Source organism: Linepithema humile, chromosome 3 (genome assembly GCF_040581485.1).
Source record: "Linepithema humile isolate Giens D197 chromosome 3, Lhum_UNIL_v1.0, whole genome shotgun sequence".
NCBI classification, from domain to species: domain Eukaryota; kingdom Metazoa; phylum Arthropoda; class Insecta; order Hymenoptera; family Formicidae; genus Linepithema; species Linepithema humile.
In genome coordinates this window covers 19,869,400-19,884,587 of record NC_090130.1, presented here as the reverse complement: position 1 = coordinate 19,884,587, position 15,188 = coordinate 19,869,400, and the positions used below count along the sequence as shown (strand labels likewise).

Below are 15,188 nucleotides of genomic sequence, written 5' to 3'. Positions count from 1 at the left end.
CGTACTTTTACGAACAGGCATATCCATAAACATACATATTGCACTTATGTATGAAATATTGAGACCGCTGAATGCCGTTTTGTATTAATCAACAAAATTATTACTATGTTAATAATATATATTGCAGAAAATCTAGATCTATAATAGATATAGTAAGCTTAAGTGGTTAAAAATAGGCCAATCATCATTATTTTTTCATATTTGTTTAATTGGTCAATTTCTTGTGGCTTAAAGCTTACTCATTGTCGATACAGTCTACAACCTGTATCAGATGGCGCATTGAAGATTGAGATTAAAGATTGAAGATTAGGAATTTGATGAATTAGAAAGGAGCAAACAGATATTACTTTTTTCTGATTGGTCAAATTCTCAATCTTTAACCTTTAATCTCAATCTTCAATGTGTTGTCTGATATGGGTACGGTGACCATCCGTCCTTTATTTCAAAAATATTTTTGAACAGGACAGTCTTTTATTTCAAGTAGCTGTCCTTTAGATTTATTCATTTCTTGAAAACTTAATTTTGTCCTTTTTTTTTAAATTGTATCCTTTATATTACAATTTTGTCCTTTATTTACAAATTTACAGTCTTAATTTTTTTTTACTTAGTGTATCAATGTCTAATGTCATACTAAAGTGAAATTTTTACGAAAACGATCGATAAATATAAGGTTTGTTCCTTTATTGCTGCACTGGGATTGCATTATAACAGGATAATACAAGACAGATAGATAGTCTGATCTGTACTATCTTGTTTAGTACAGTTCCAGTGCAGCTATAAAGAACAAATGATTTCCTGCAAGAGCGAAATTAGTTATTTGATACTACCAGAGAGAGCGGTACTGTCAAAGTATTTATGTCAAAATATCGTACATTTCTTGCAAATTATTTTAATGAAATTATTGCACATAGACATAACCCACATAGCAAAATTTCATCCTACGGATGTCCGTGGGATGTAATGTAAAAGATTTTCAGATATCCCTGGGATGTCTGTACAAAGCCGTAGGATATCCGTAGGGCATCCGTGGGATATCCGAATGTCCGCTTTTCAGATATCCGTAGGACATCAAAAAATAAATCCCTGGGATATCCCTGGGATATCCTACATATGATTAAATTAGATCCCAACAATGTCCCCTGGATATCTTTTTTTATCCAGATAAAGTCCAAATAAAATTATTGAATATAGGATGGTGTAAATAATCCGATCTTATATTCAAAATCATTTTAAAACCTTATTCAATCAACAAAATGGTTGCGCAACATTATTTCATTGTTGAATGAAATCATAAGACGATTCTAAATATAAAATCGGACTATAAATACCACCCAAAAAAATATCTATTTTAAATATTTATTTAAAATGTCTTTAAAAAATATATTTTTTTAAAAGATTTAAACAGAAATTGTTTAGTTTTAAGTTAAGGAAGCAATAAAACAGTAATCTTAATAAGTAACGTCTCTCTCTTTCTCTCTCGAAAAGTTTCATATTAATTATTATTTATATTTTAAAAAATTATGACAATCTCGCTTTAATGACACCACTATCAAGATATTGTTTTATTACTACTTTTTATTACTCCTTTAAAACTAAACAATTTTTGAAACATTTTTTCAAAATACATATTTTTTTCAAATATTTTATATAGACATTTGACATGTAAGTATCTTTATGAGCATAAAGGAAAGATTATTAGCAAAATTTCTTCAAAATAAAAGCTTCTATTATATTACATTATTTTAAGAAATAGACATATTTCAAAAAAGGTAAAGTACGTATAAGTAATATAAATAATAGTACATTTGAAGCACATTTTATTATAAAATATGTAATTTTTTTAAATTTTTTATTTACTATATAATGTAAAAATAGTCACAATAAAAATAAAATTTGTATATATAAAAACGAAAACTAAAGATACGTCTTGTACATTTCAAAATTGCACTAGTCACAGTGTTAGATATAATTTAATAAACTTAATATTACTAAATATTATAACTTAATATGAATAATATTACATACATAATATTTTATACATAAAATTGCTAATATTATGTATAAATTATACACATGAACAAAATATAATAAAAAAGTATTGAATATTTTATTGTGCAGCATTCAGTTTTTTTATTTTTTCAGTTGCATGACGAAGCCATGATTTAATTGGTTCCGAAATTTCGTGCTCGGTAGCTTGCGGGTATTTTAATTGAACTGCACCTACAAATACGTATAAACATTTATATAACATAAATATAAACATATATCTCTCAATATATTTTTAATTTTTTTAAACTAGATGTTTAATGAATTAGATGGGAAGTTAATCTAATTTTTATAATTTAATAACTAAATCTAATGTATGTATTATATGTATATGCATTATGTATAGGTTTATTAGTGTAAATATCTATGTGTTTAAGTGTGTGTTTATGTGTTTGTATGTGTGGGTATATATATATATATATATATATATATATATATATATATACGTAGTATATATTTAATTGTTTATAAGTTATACATTCACTAAATTTATTAACAAAACAAACATTTATATTTCCTACATATTGTACATAATTCTTGTCATTTTTCAAAGAACTAGTTATTCTTAAAGATGCATGTATTATGTTATCTTGTTTATGCCATAAGTTAAGAATATTATGTTACCTTGTTTACGCAATATTTAATTATGACTTAAATATTAGTACCTATAGTCTTTTTTTTTACTGTAAATAAGCGAACTCCTTCTGCAATATAATTTAAAACAATAATGTTGAATCCTATTTTCACTATACTATACATATACATACCCACACGGAACAAAAAGTTCTAATGCATATCCACTAGATGTCCATCATGGAGATTCGAAACCTCTATTAGATGTCTATGTAATCTCCTATAAATGTCTACTAGACATTCACAGTTTCGCATTACATACCTCCATTCGACATCCATTAAATATATTCATAGATATCATATGGAGCAATCATAGATGTTCCATAGATATTTCATAGAGCTTTGATGGATTGTAGTTTCAATTCGTCATTAATAAAATTATTTGGAAGTAAAATCACAAATATGATTGCGAGATAGTCTTGTTTATGTAGGTGTTAACAGATTGTCACGACTGTGAGACAGTCGAGAACTGTGAGACAGTCGAGAACATGGTGACACTCTGTTAACACCATAGACTTATATGAATAGACGGAGCATACCGCTAAAAGCATGTCCCTGAGCGAGTAATCTGACTGCGATAGAAATAGGGAGTGTACCAGCGCTCTCTCTCTCTTCGCGCATGCTTATAGTGTTAGCTTTTCCATCAAATACACAGCAACATATTTGCTCTTCATTCAATATGTTATAAAAATGCCTTGAAAATGTGCAGTGTGCAGTTGTGAACAAAATAAAGGAATACTTTTTCATATATAAGTAAGTATTTATTCTAACCAACGCATATTTATATTTATTCACATTTACTACTCTCATATATCAGCTTTGGCATCCTAACCTTTATTTTACAATTGTATAAAAGTACTTTTAAATATATTTTTAAACAAATTTTATGTAAAACATTGCTATGTAAAGTTATAAAATTACAGAAAAAGTAATGAATCCTTTAATGTAAATACAAGAGAGAAATTTTAAATTCGTTACTTACATTTAATGTGATATATTTGTTAATATCACTTGGACATTAATAGAATTTTTATAATTATTTCTTTTCTTCTATTACAGATTACCTACTAAAGAAGAAATTAAAAAAAAATGGATAGATTTTATAAAATTTAAACATGGGACAGCGTGGCGAGAAATTAAAAATATATTTATTTGTGAGTTACATTTTGATGCTGCGTCATATAAACCTTCAATAATATCTAATCCAGACAGGAAATATTTGAAATCAGATGCTGTACCAATATTAGCTATAGATTCTGATACGAATTTTGATATTGATCACTATAATAAAGAAATAAGTACAACAGAAATATATACTACTAAAAATCAATTTTATACAATGAATGAAACTTTACTTAAAAAAAATAATACACATAAAGAAATAAATACACAAACATATACTGATCAAGAACAACTCTGTACAAGTAAAAGTTTATTGGAAATTGAAAATCAAAATATAAAACAAACTGATAATTTTCAAGAAAACCCTTTAAAAAAGGAAAGGTAATATTATTATACTTATTATTAATGATAGTTTTATTTTTTCTAGTTCTATTTTTTATTCTTTGCTACTTTATAATTAATAGAAATAATAAAATTATTAATAATAAAATAAATTTATAGAAAAAAGCAACACAACATTCCCATTAGACGTCCTCGAATAGGAAAGCCACGTTATCTTGGGGATATTAAATCATGGAATCTAGAAAATCCTGAACGATTAAAACAATATTTGGAATTGACAACAAAACATATTACACAATTAAAACAACGGAATGGTACATTGGAAAAAAAATGTCAAAGATATAAGAAAAAAATAACAAATTTAAAAAACCTATTGCTTCATTTGAAAGAACAAAATTTAATATCAAATGATATAGAACGAAAACTCAGTGTATGTATATAAACAAAATTTCTTTATAAAGTAACGAATCTATATATTACACATGTACATTATGTATTAATTTTTGTAAATAAAAATTATAATAAATTACAATATATAATACTTCTAAAAATATGTAAGCAGATTATTTTATAAATGAATGCGTGTATTCTTTAACTTTGATGCAAAAGTAGTTTTGTTCTTTTATTATATGTAAGCAGATTATATATTTTATAATCTTTAATTTTGATGAAAAAAAATAGTTTTTGTTCTTTTATTATATGTATGTATAAGTAAGTATCAGACTGGATTTTGTGAATAAATTTGTGTATTTTTCAATTTCGGTACAATTATATTTTCTCTTTATTACATACAATATAATTTTTTTTACATGTAAGAAAATTATATATTTCAAATAAATGCTTTTGTATTTTAATTTTGTTGCAAAAAATAATTTTTTGTTTTATTATATATAATTATTTTATGTTTAAAAATTTTAATTGTAAGTTAAATAATTATTTAATTTACAATTAAATTATAATTAATATATTAATTATATAATAGATTTTTATTTGTAAATTTATTATTTATTTAATTTGTAATTTTATAATTAATTATAACTAATTACTATTTTTATAACTAATGCAGTTTTATTAAAATAAAATTTTTAATTATAAATTATATTTCTATACATTGAATAAAAATATAAAATGATATAAAAACAAAAAATATTTTTTAGATAAATTTTATGTAAATGTAATTTATTGTTAAACAAAATGCAAATGTATATGTGTGTATATGTATTTGCACATTTGCATTTTGTTTCATAATAAATTATGTTTACTTGAGTTCTTTATTTCCCTACATTTTTTCGGAACAGCGCATGCGCGAAGAAGAGAGAGAACGCTGGTACACTCCCTATTTCTATCGCAGTCCGATTACTCGCTCAGGGACACGTTTTTCTTAGGAGGGGATAGGCAATGCTCCGTCTATTCATATAAGTCTATGGTTAACACCCACATAAACAAGACTATCTCGCAATCACATTTGTGACTTTACTTCCAAATAATTTTATTAATGACGAATTGAAACCACAATCTTTCTACTAAACAGATTTGTAACGTTAGCACTGAAGATGGCTGAATGATCAGCCGAAACGTTTGACATCAACAATGCCCTAACAATATCCGTTACTATGGATACTGATACTTCTATCAAACATCGATAACAGATGTCTAATAGACATTTATGATGGATTTATATCGTCATTTATCATGGAAATAATATGGATTTTTAATAGAAACCTATCCAATATCCATCGTAGAGATAGATGTAGTATGGAGTTATGGAGATTATATGGACGTCCATTGGATATTATGTTCCGTGTGGGTAGTATTACATACGTAAAACTAACTTATTTGTAGAAATTATATATATATAATTGTGCTATAAATATATATATAGCACAAAAATTAATATAAAATATATAAATAAAAATTGTAGTAGTGGTGTTCTACTAGCCAACATCTCTCAAACATAACCTTATTTATGATATATATAGAAAGATAACCTGCGTATGATATAATAATTTTAGATTTTAATAATTATCTGTCAATTTATTAGTTCCTGACGCCTTATATGTTATCGCTTATGCGTCTTTTTCCGTTTTTTAAGGGAGAATCACAGCACAAAACTCACACTTCACTGCCTACGTTAATCTCAATGTTCACCGATCTACGACACTAGAATTCGATTCGAGTTGTCAATCTGAAAAAGGTTAGGTAATCAAAAAGCGGTAATCTTATACAGTGATGGGAGAAAGTTCCGTAACATTCAAATATCTTGGAAAATAATGATTATGGAAGAAAATGTTTAATACAAAAGTTTTAGTATATTAAGTGGTATATTATATGGTTATATTAAAATGACCTTCATGTGACCTTGAAGGACACCGCAAAGGTCAATTTTGAAATCTTAAATAAAAACTCCTATTTTCTATTACATATTCTTAAAGCTGGTGTCAAGACGTTTCCGAAACACTATAATGAAGTTATTTTTCATTAAATACTTTTCGAGTTATGAGGCTTGAAAGTTACAGCATTTTGACACAAAATACAAAATATCTTGTAAAACATTCAATTTTCGGGAATCTTACCTTAATACTTTTATGCATAAAATAATGAGACGAATCAATTGATATAAAGAAAACACATTGTTGCTTTTAAGAAAAAATATGTAATTTGCAACATGCAGCTGCATATTTTTTTTTACTTGTACAAAAAATACTTGTGCTTTGATACTTGAATACTTGTACTTTACTTGTACTTTAATCTTAACAAATGGACGGATTAAAATTATATTTGTATGTTATATGTGTGTCTACGCATGCACACAAAATTAAATTTGTTCTCTGTTCAAATTAAGCAAAAAAATGTCTTACTAGAAAATATTTATGTAAGAAATCTTTTGCTAAATTTGAAGAAACAGCAATTTTAATGTACGTATATTTTTTTGTGCTAGAAATATCTTCAGGAAATCCTACGAATAACTATTTATTATCGATCTGTATCGTTCGGATCATTTTGATCAAAATGGGATGTCCTGCGGAGATCGTACATAAGATATCCACAGGACATGCTACACGAGATACCCTCAGGTAATCCTACGGATAACGTTTTGCTCTGGATCAGACTGGGACCATTTCGATCAAATTGGGCTGTCCTGGGGAGATCTTTGCTATGTGGGAATTCATTAGACTTCATTAACAGCAAGGTACTCTTGATCTAGTTATTAATAAGATTCTCTCTTACATTTTTCTTTTTGTGATAAATATATTTTGTTCCGATTGAACATTGAAGATGTAAGTTGGCTATTACAATACCTATTCAATATACAATTAAATATTTATAAATCTTTATACTTAATAATTCTTTTTACATAAAAGATATTTAGTAGTAATATAATTGCGTATAACATAATAATCGTAATATTGTAGTTCTAACCTCTAACCTATATCTTTACTAAGTATCCCGACAGCACAAATGCCTTAAAGACATTTAAAAAACTAAGAGTTTAAAAGATGTCTTTAAGATACTTGTGCTATCTGGGTATATTTTGAATTTTGATACAAAACATTTATATAGTAGTGTTACGTCCTGATAGATGTAGAATTTTTTCGTTGGGCTCGGCGATCAACGTAAACGGACCTGACCGCACGAGCCGAGCGGCACGTTTAGGACTTGCGACGGGTCAGCGACTGGAAGAGTCGTTTTTACTCCGTCAACAAGTCAACCGCTCGTGGTCCCCTTTTTGGGTCAAGGAATTGAATCCCTATTACCCGGGGCGGAACCTTTGTGCGCAATTTGAGAGGGAAGGTGTGAGGGGGGTGACGAACGAGGAGGGTGTGGTTAAATGAAAAAGAACAAAAGTTTAATTTATTAAAGACAACATTTTAATTTGATTGAATTTATAATTAGGATACAAAACTTAATTCTTAATTGCAGGTGCTAATAATTTTATTTGTGTATTCTTTACAAATGTGTGTGTGTGTGTGTGTGTATGTGGATTATTCCTCAGGGGAAAGGACTAGATTTAAGAAATCAAACCCTGTAAATTCAGGGTTAGGAAGATGCGGAGGAGGCTCGACGTATTCAATGGTGGTGGCTTCGGAGTTGACGGATATGTTGTCAAACTCCGGATCGTTATGTGGGAGTTCCTCCAGTTGAGCCTCTGCTGGAGGAGGGTGGAAACGGACAGGCGAAGGGGGTCTGTAGTCCAGGAGCTCTTCAAGGATCGGAGAGATGGACCTGGGGGTAGGAAGTGGTGAAAGGTCAAGAAAGGGTTGAGGAGATTGTTGAGGAGATTGTTGAGGAGATTGTTGAGGAGATTGTTGAGGAGATTGTTGAGGAGATTGTTGAGGAGATTGTTGAGGAGATTGTTGAGGAGATTGTTGAGGAGATTCCTGAGGAATCGATGGTGATACGGGAGGTGGGTCGGTTTGAGTGTGTGTGGTTATACGAGAGTTACTACGTGGGGTGTGTCGCCTAATTCTAACGGGTCTTACGGTGACCCTCGCCGCGTATCTAAGGTATGGTGGGAGGAATATAGCTATGCAGAGAGCGAATGCCGAAAGGTCCGAGCGATTCCGCCGATTGTTGAGTCGCGGCAAATTTTTAGTTCTCACTGATAAATAGCACAACAAAGTTTATAGGGACGGAGCACAAAATAATAATAAAGAGAGGAAAAATAAAACAAATGAACTAACTTACTCGTTACAGGATACTTTCGGATTGAGTTGAATGTGTACGGTGGTTTTGAGCAGGCGCCCCGTTGAGGGATGGTGTGTAGGCGTCGGACCCTTTTGTCAACGTGTGGGCACCCTGCTGCTGGATGGTGTCGTCAGGGTGATGAACCCTCTACTTGGTCGTGACAAAGTATCGACCTTTTTTTTTTATTTCGCGGCCAGAACTACCCGGAAAACTGTCTTAAGGACTTGGCAAAACTTGGTTGATAACTGAGTGACTAATTGGGTATAATTGCGCTTGGAGCCACCAAAACACGGGTTTTTATACCCTTTCCTTGGGGTGGATCCATTTGGAAAATCTTAGGTTTTTGAAGCGGGGATCGAATAGGAATTAGTCTTGTGAGAAGATTTTTAATGTGGGGGAGGATGGCGTCATTTTTAACTAATAGGATTAGGTTTAGGTAATTAAGTTACTTGGAATGGGGGTAGGAAGAAAAGGGGCCCTAACGAATAAGGAATAGCGTCGTTTCGGGTCCATATGCGATGGGGGTAGGTTTTTGAGGTGGCGTAACCCGGTTGGTGTTAATTAGTATAGGTGGGGTGCATCTCAGTGTCTTAAGATCTAGGTGGGCGTAGTCTTTAGACCGTACGACGGAATGAAGGGTGGTCTATAGAGGTGCTTGCCCCGATTCCCGGCTTTCGGATTGGAGGGTTGAGAATCGGTATATGAGTTCGCGAGGCCTTGGGTCACTGATCTAATAAATTTGACAGTTTACGACTGTCGCGTGGCCCTGGGGTCGCGTGGAGAGTGCGATTAATGCATCTCGGTTTCCCAGACCTACTGAACACGTGCACCGTATCAGGTGTCATGCCTTCTAGGCGTGCGACTGTGGTCATTACCCGATCGTCACTCGGTAAAATCCTATCTATTAGGGTTCCCGTAGGCAGAATCCAAGTATATGGCTAGCTAGTGCCAGTTTTTATTTCCTACTTTAAACATCTGGAGTCGACTAAAGACTCCGGTTACCGCAAGTTTTGACTTTTATGATTTTTCTGACGACGATAGGCACGCTGACCGACCAAGGTATTTTCAAATATCTATCCCCCTTGCTATTTTTCTCTGTAAGAAAGTTCGAGCTCATGGTGTCTCGTGAGAAAAACAGCTCTGGCGTTATAATATTCTTTAAAAGTTTTTTGTTGGTCCCGTGTTTACTAGGTCTGGTATTTAAATAAAAGAAAAGAATCGTGAAGTCTGATCAGGACGTAACACCCCCCACCTTAGACAAATGTTGGGGGTATGCAACATTTGCAATTAAATTAAAGATAGATTCTTTTCCCCCTTTTTTTTTTCGGTTAACATTCCCATTTAAGATGCCGAATCGTTCTTACACTGTTTGTTTGTTAAAGAGAAGGAAAGGAAAGGCGACCTCCAAAACCCCTTCCTTATTCCTTTCGTTCTTTTTTTTTTTTTGCTGTCGCTTACATACTGGATATATATATATATATTTTTCTTTCGACTTTATTTCTAATAATAAAAATCTACTATAAAGGATTTGGTGAAGCCTTCTTCCGTGGAATCCCTTTAAATGTTTGATAGAACATGGTAAAATGAGTATAGAAAAGAAAAGATGGAGTTTTATTTACGTGATAATCGTGTCCCAAAATGTCACGTACGAAGGCCCGCAGGTCAGTCCAACCACATGTTCCCTTTTATTGCTTTTCTGGATAGTCACTTATCTTCTCCATCCCTTGGCCCCAGCTCGGCTTTCATCTTCACACAGGAACTTCTCTGTACAGTCTTCTTATCTTCATTGTTATTAATAAAGTTTCCGCAACCTTCACATGGGTTGATCTCATGGATCAGGTAGGGTGATGTGGTAGGTGCGTACTCAGGTTTGTCCTTAGTCACCGGATTATGACAACACTGGTGACGGGAATTGTGGTAGTCTACCACAATTAACGTATTTTCCCAATCAGGGCAGTCGTACATTAAGTTCCGTGAGCAGCGAGCAGACTCCAGGGTGATCTTTCAGTGTAGCGTCAAATGGATTAGTGGCACATTACTCCTCGATGTATGTATAGATATTTCTTCTTCTTTCTCTCTCTTTTTTGTATTTGTAAAAGTTGGTACTCTGACATTCTATACTGTGACTGATCATCAAGTAATTCTCCCTATAGCAAATTGTTAATGAAAAGGATTCCACTTTATCTAAGATTTACTTATGAGAGGATTACGGATATATGAAAATCCCTTAAGTATACGATATTATTTATTTGTGTATGTATTAAGTAGAATATTTACTAGAAGTTAAGCCTACGTCTAAGTTAATTATTTTGCTTATTTACTTAGATATATATATATATATGCTTTTAGAAGTATGTATCTATATATATGTATATATATATGTTTGATTATTTATTGAGGTAGATAGTAAAACCTTCTTTTTTTTTCTTTCTTTTTTTTTTTGTACTATATATATGTTTGATATATAGAGATATATGTATATATAGATATTTCTTAACATTATTTTAAACGTGTATATATGTGTATATATATATATATATATATGTATGTATGTGTGTGTATAATATTATGGTTATTACTTATACTATTGAATATATATGTATATATATTTATGTATTTTCCTTTTTTATAGAAGATAATTTAAAGATAATTTTTTATAAAAGATAGTTATATAAATTTTTTTTTCCCCTTTTTTTTTTTTTTTTTTTTTTTTAAAAAAAACTTTTCTTTTGCCTAATAACAAACATAATATATATATATACATATGTATATTTTTTGTTATTTTTATTAGTTATTATTTGTGATTATAGCACTAATTATGTGTATATTCTTATGCGTTTTAACTCAACGCGGATGGTACGGTGTGTGTGGCTATATTCGCTATTTCTTGCGCAACTCCTAATTCTATTAATAAGTCTCTGAGGTTGTGGTAAACGTTGTTAGTTTCATTCTTGATATCTAATTTGATGAGTGCACCTTCGTCCCGAATTGGTTTGATTATCTGCATAATTCCGGTTTGCTGTTCTGCGATGCTTCGAGTGACATTTATGGTCCTACGAGACCATGTGGGTCCTGTAGTGGCGGGGGCTGTGTAGGCTAAGCTACATGGCACAGCTTGCCAGTAATGTTCTCTGAACCTCTCCTCGAGATGGTAGAGTTCAGCTGTTGCATGGCGAATATACACGCCCCAGTCTCGGAGGCCTATCTGCACTGTCTCATCTCCGTTCATCTTCGTAACGATGCCGCGTTGCCATCCTCCTTTTGTTTCAAGAGCAACAATGTCACCTAGTTTTGTATTCGAGTGGAAGAATCGGCGTTTGTTCATCCGCTGGTTGAAGTCCTCCATCATTTTTTGGAAGGATTCTTTACTATTTTCCAAGTGAATCCAAATTAGCATAGGCGAAAACACCCTTACTATTTTAACAGCAAACGGCGAGCGGCTCAGTTTTTGAGTATCGAGGTGTTCGATCTCCATGTTTCTATAAACAAAAAGGTGGTGTTGGGGTTAGGTGCGAATTTCGAGTCGCAACTGCGAGACCTCATGATAAGGAGCGAAACAGATTAAAATAGATAAAACAATAAAATGCGTAAAATCAAAGTTGGCGCTTGTGTAAAGTTGATAGGAAAACTGTTGTTTATGTATTTCTCTTCTTTTCTTCCTGTCTTTCTTTCCGTCTCCCCCCCCTTTTTTTTTTTTTTTTTTTTTTTTTTTTTTTTTTTTTTTAAGGGAAAGAGAAATCAAGCGGTCAATCCTTCAGTGCGAATGTATAAGTGGATGCGTCCTTTGCAGGTAGTAGGGGGTAGGTTCCCCTCTGTGAAGAGTCTTCTATCGGGTTTCGTTCTGCGGGTGGTTGTGTAGCTTCTCGGTTTTCATCGCGTGGTTTTTTCAGTTTTAAGTGTAATAGGAGCTGAGTTAACGAGTCCCAGATGGCTCCAAGCAAATATATGGACCATCCGTATACTGTGTGTAGAGCATAGCCATGCACAATGGTATCCAGTATTAGTTTTACTGCTCTTACTGCCAAGTAAATTCCTAAAAATCCAGCGCTTATATTGCCGAAAATTAGGAATCGATTCCAAAATTTCTGCCATGCCGAGATAGCTATTTTTTCAACTGATGCCTCATCTAGGAAGTTTGCAAAAGATCCTCCATCGTGCATAATCGTAGAGTGGCCCATCATTCCTCTGGCCAAGGTGTTTAACATTGCGGGTCTCTCAGCAGGAAACATAATATGATCCCTGAGATCGCTTAAATCTCTTTCAGTATATATGCCGCTGGTAGCAAGTGATCCGGGGCTAATGTATTTCCAGCTCGGTGTTGTCATCGGTTTCATGGTCATCGGCGGTACTGTATGTATTGGTTTAGGAGTGAGTCTATACCATGCATCTCCCAGAAGATACATGGGTGGTGCGAATAAATTGCAGGTAATCTGCGTTCCTTGTCGTAACAGTATATGGGTTTGCGGTGTTAAAAATTGTGTTCTGTTTTCTCGCGTCACAGGCAATTGATCATAGCATTCTTCGGTGTGTGCTACTCTTACTTCGACAGGCACACATTTTACTATGTGTATTACTTCGCCAGCTAGTAAGGCCATGTATCCTGGTCCCTTCATGAAGTGATAAGCGAAGACATCCGGCGATTGGGTGGCTATGGCTAATGAATTGTGTAATATTTTTTGTTCGAGCTGACATTGTTGCAGTAGAATATTCTTGTATAGTTCACTAAATTGAGTCCGCACATGTTTCTCTACATATACAAATTTAGAATTCATATAGGTGAAAATGTCCAAATTAGCTATGCGTGATTCTTTTTTAAAAATTGCTACGCCTGGTGAAGTTTCGAAAATTACTAATTTTGGATGTTCCGTGTGGAAAAGAGTGTATCCACAAGTAGAATAGGAGTCTCTGCTTGCCAATGCAAAAACTGTGTCTTCTGTAGTCATGGAATAAACAATTTGCTGTTGTTTGTTGACGACGTCTATTATTCTGTGTGCATATCCTTCATATAATACTCCATAAGTGCCGAACCTGCAGGTATCCGTGGGCATGGATGCCCAGTAGGTATCCCCACCCTCGATGTCAGTGCAATGTGTTGCGCTCAACGCGCAGGTCACTCCAGACCTCAGTTGGACTCGGTTCGTGTTTATCTTCACGTCAGCTATATAATCCTGTAGTGTAATTTTTATGGTTGCGAGTACCACGGCTTTTTCCCATGTGCCAAATAGATCGCTATACGTTGTTCCGGAACAGGTGCCATCATTGTTCACGTGTCCGGCCAGTGTTACCGGTCGTGTTGCAGTTTGATTGGATTTCAATCCTGTTATTCGAGTATTCCCGATTTCGTAAGTACCATACATATGCATTCGTTGGCAGGCGTCTCTTGATACCTCTTCTATATACGCGTGCTTTCCGTTGTACACGTCCATGGAGTGAGAGAACATTCCGCATCTCCTGATTAATCTGTCTATTTCTATTTTGCATTGTATTACTCTCGCGGAGGTAAATTCGTTAATTTGTAGCAATTGTATATAAATCTTTTGAGCTGCTACTTCTGGCTGTGGTATATCACATTCCTCTATCCCCAGTAATGATAGAGTCGTAATGTTCGTCGATGCAGATCCGCAGTCATATCCTATTATGCCTTTAGTGCCGCGTAACCAAAAATTTAGCACGGCGATTATTAAAAATCCTCGGAGATCCATCTGAAATTTAGCACGTCTAAGGTATATTAATATAGCGCACCTTTAATTGTCAAGCTTGTCGTTATTACTTATTTCCTTATTTGCTAATCAATTTATCATTTATTTATTTATAAAATTTTTTTTTGTGTAAAATATATTTATATATATTTTTTTTTTTATAGTTACTTATTTTGATTAATAATAATAAAATTACTTAATTATTAGGAGTTGGTTTGATGTGTGAGATTCGTAGGCGATTAGGGTGTACAACGCGACTGTTCTTTTTTATTTTAATTCTTACGTTATTTCTATTCAATATTTCTAAGACCTCATGGGGTCCTGTGTATTGATCTCCAAATTTGCCAGGTTTAGGGCCCTTTAATAAAAAGACTTGATCACCAAGTTTGAATGTTTGTGGGTTTATCTTTTTATCATAGTGTCTTTTCGATTTAATTTTTGCTTCGACAACGTTTTCTCGGGCATTTTTCTGAATTGCGTGGAGTTGACTAACTAAATTTACAAGATATTCGTCGTAAGTTGCTAATTTATCGCCAGATGCTAAAGGTTCATTTGACGGAATTCGTGCTATTTTGCCGAAGATTAATTCGTAAGGCGTGTGTTTAGTTGCTTCATGTACACTAGTGTTATAATTATACATCGCGAGACTTATCCATCTAT

General features: G+C 32.8%; 2 protein-coding genes and 2 long non-coding RNA genes across 4 annotated transcripts; 1 reads left to right on the top strand and 3 right to left on the bottom strand.

Moving 5' to 3' along the window:
- Window positions 1-1,312: 1,312 nt before the first annotated feature.
- LOC136999102 (uncharacterized) lies at window positions 1,313-3,149 on the bottom strand. Its single transcript, XR_010889521.1, has 3 exons — window positions 2,814-3,149; window positions 2,671-2,750; window positions 1,313-2,220 (listed from the first exon to the last, which is right to left on the bottom strand). It is a non-coding gene; the product is annotated as an uncharacterized lncRNA (long non-coding RNA).
- A 172-nt stretch (window positions 3,150-3,321) lies between these two features.
- Window positions 3,322-5,938, top strand: LOC136999101 (uncharacterized). The gene is made up of 3 exons (XR_010889520.1): window positions 3,322-3,432; window positions 3,739-4,182; window positions 4,303-5,938. It is a non-coding gene; the product is annotated as an uncharacterized lncRNA (long non-coding RNA).
- A 2,188-nt stretch (window positions 5,939-8,126) lies between these two features.
- Window positions 8,127-10,794, bottom strand: LOC136999040 (putative uncharacterized protein DDB_G0290521). The gene is made up of 2 exons (XM_067352436.1): window positions 10,538-10,794; window positions 8,127-8,643 (listed from the first exon to the last, which is right to left on the bottom strand). The coding sequence occupies exons 1-2, from the start codon at window positions 10,792-10,794 to the stop codon at window positions 8,127-8,129; spliced, it is 774 nt and encodes a 257-aa protein (XP_067208537.1).
- A 449-nt stretch (window positions 10,795-11,243) lies between these two features.
- LOC136999100 (uncharacterized) lies at window positions 11,244-14,302 on the bottom strand. The gene has a single exon (XM_067352651.1). The coding sequence runs from the start codon at window positions 14,268-14,270 to the stop codon at window positions 12,576-12,578; it is 1,695 nt and encodes a 564-aa protein (XP_067208752.1). The 5' UTR covers window positions 14,271-14,302; the 3' UTR covers window positions 11,244-12,575.
- Window positions 14,303-15,188: the final 886 nt, after the last annotated feature.

What these genes read in the sequence shown, in the direction of transcription:
- LOC136999100 (XM_067352651.1), bottom strand. Translation starts at nt 14,270, where the DNA reads ATGTTCTCTCACTCCATGGACGTGTACAACGGAAAGCACGCGTATATA.
- LOC136999040 (XM_067352436.1), bottom strand. Translation starts at nt 10,794, where the DNA reads ATGTACGACTGCCCTGATTGGGAAAATACGTTAATTGTGGTAGACTAC. An exon ending in CCAAGGGATGGAGAAGATAA is followed by an intron (nt 8,644 to 10,537) that starts GTGACTATCCAG and finishes ACCATACCTTAG; the next exon opens with ATACGCGGCGAGGGTCACCG.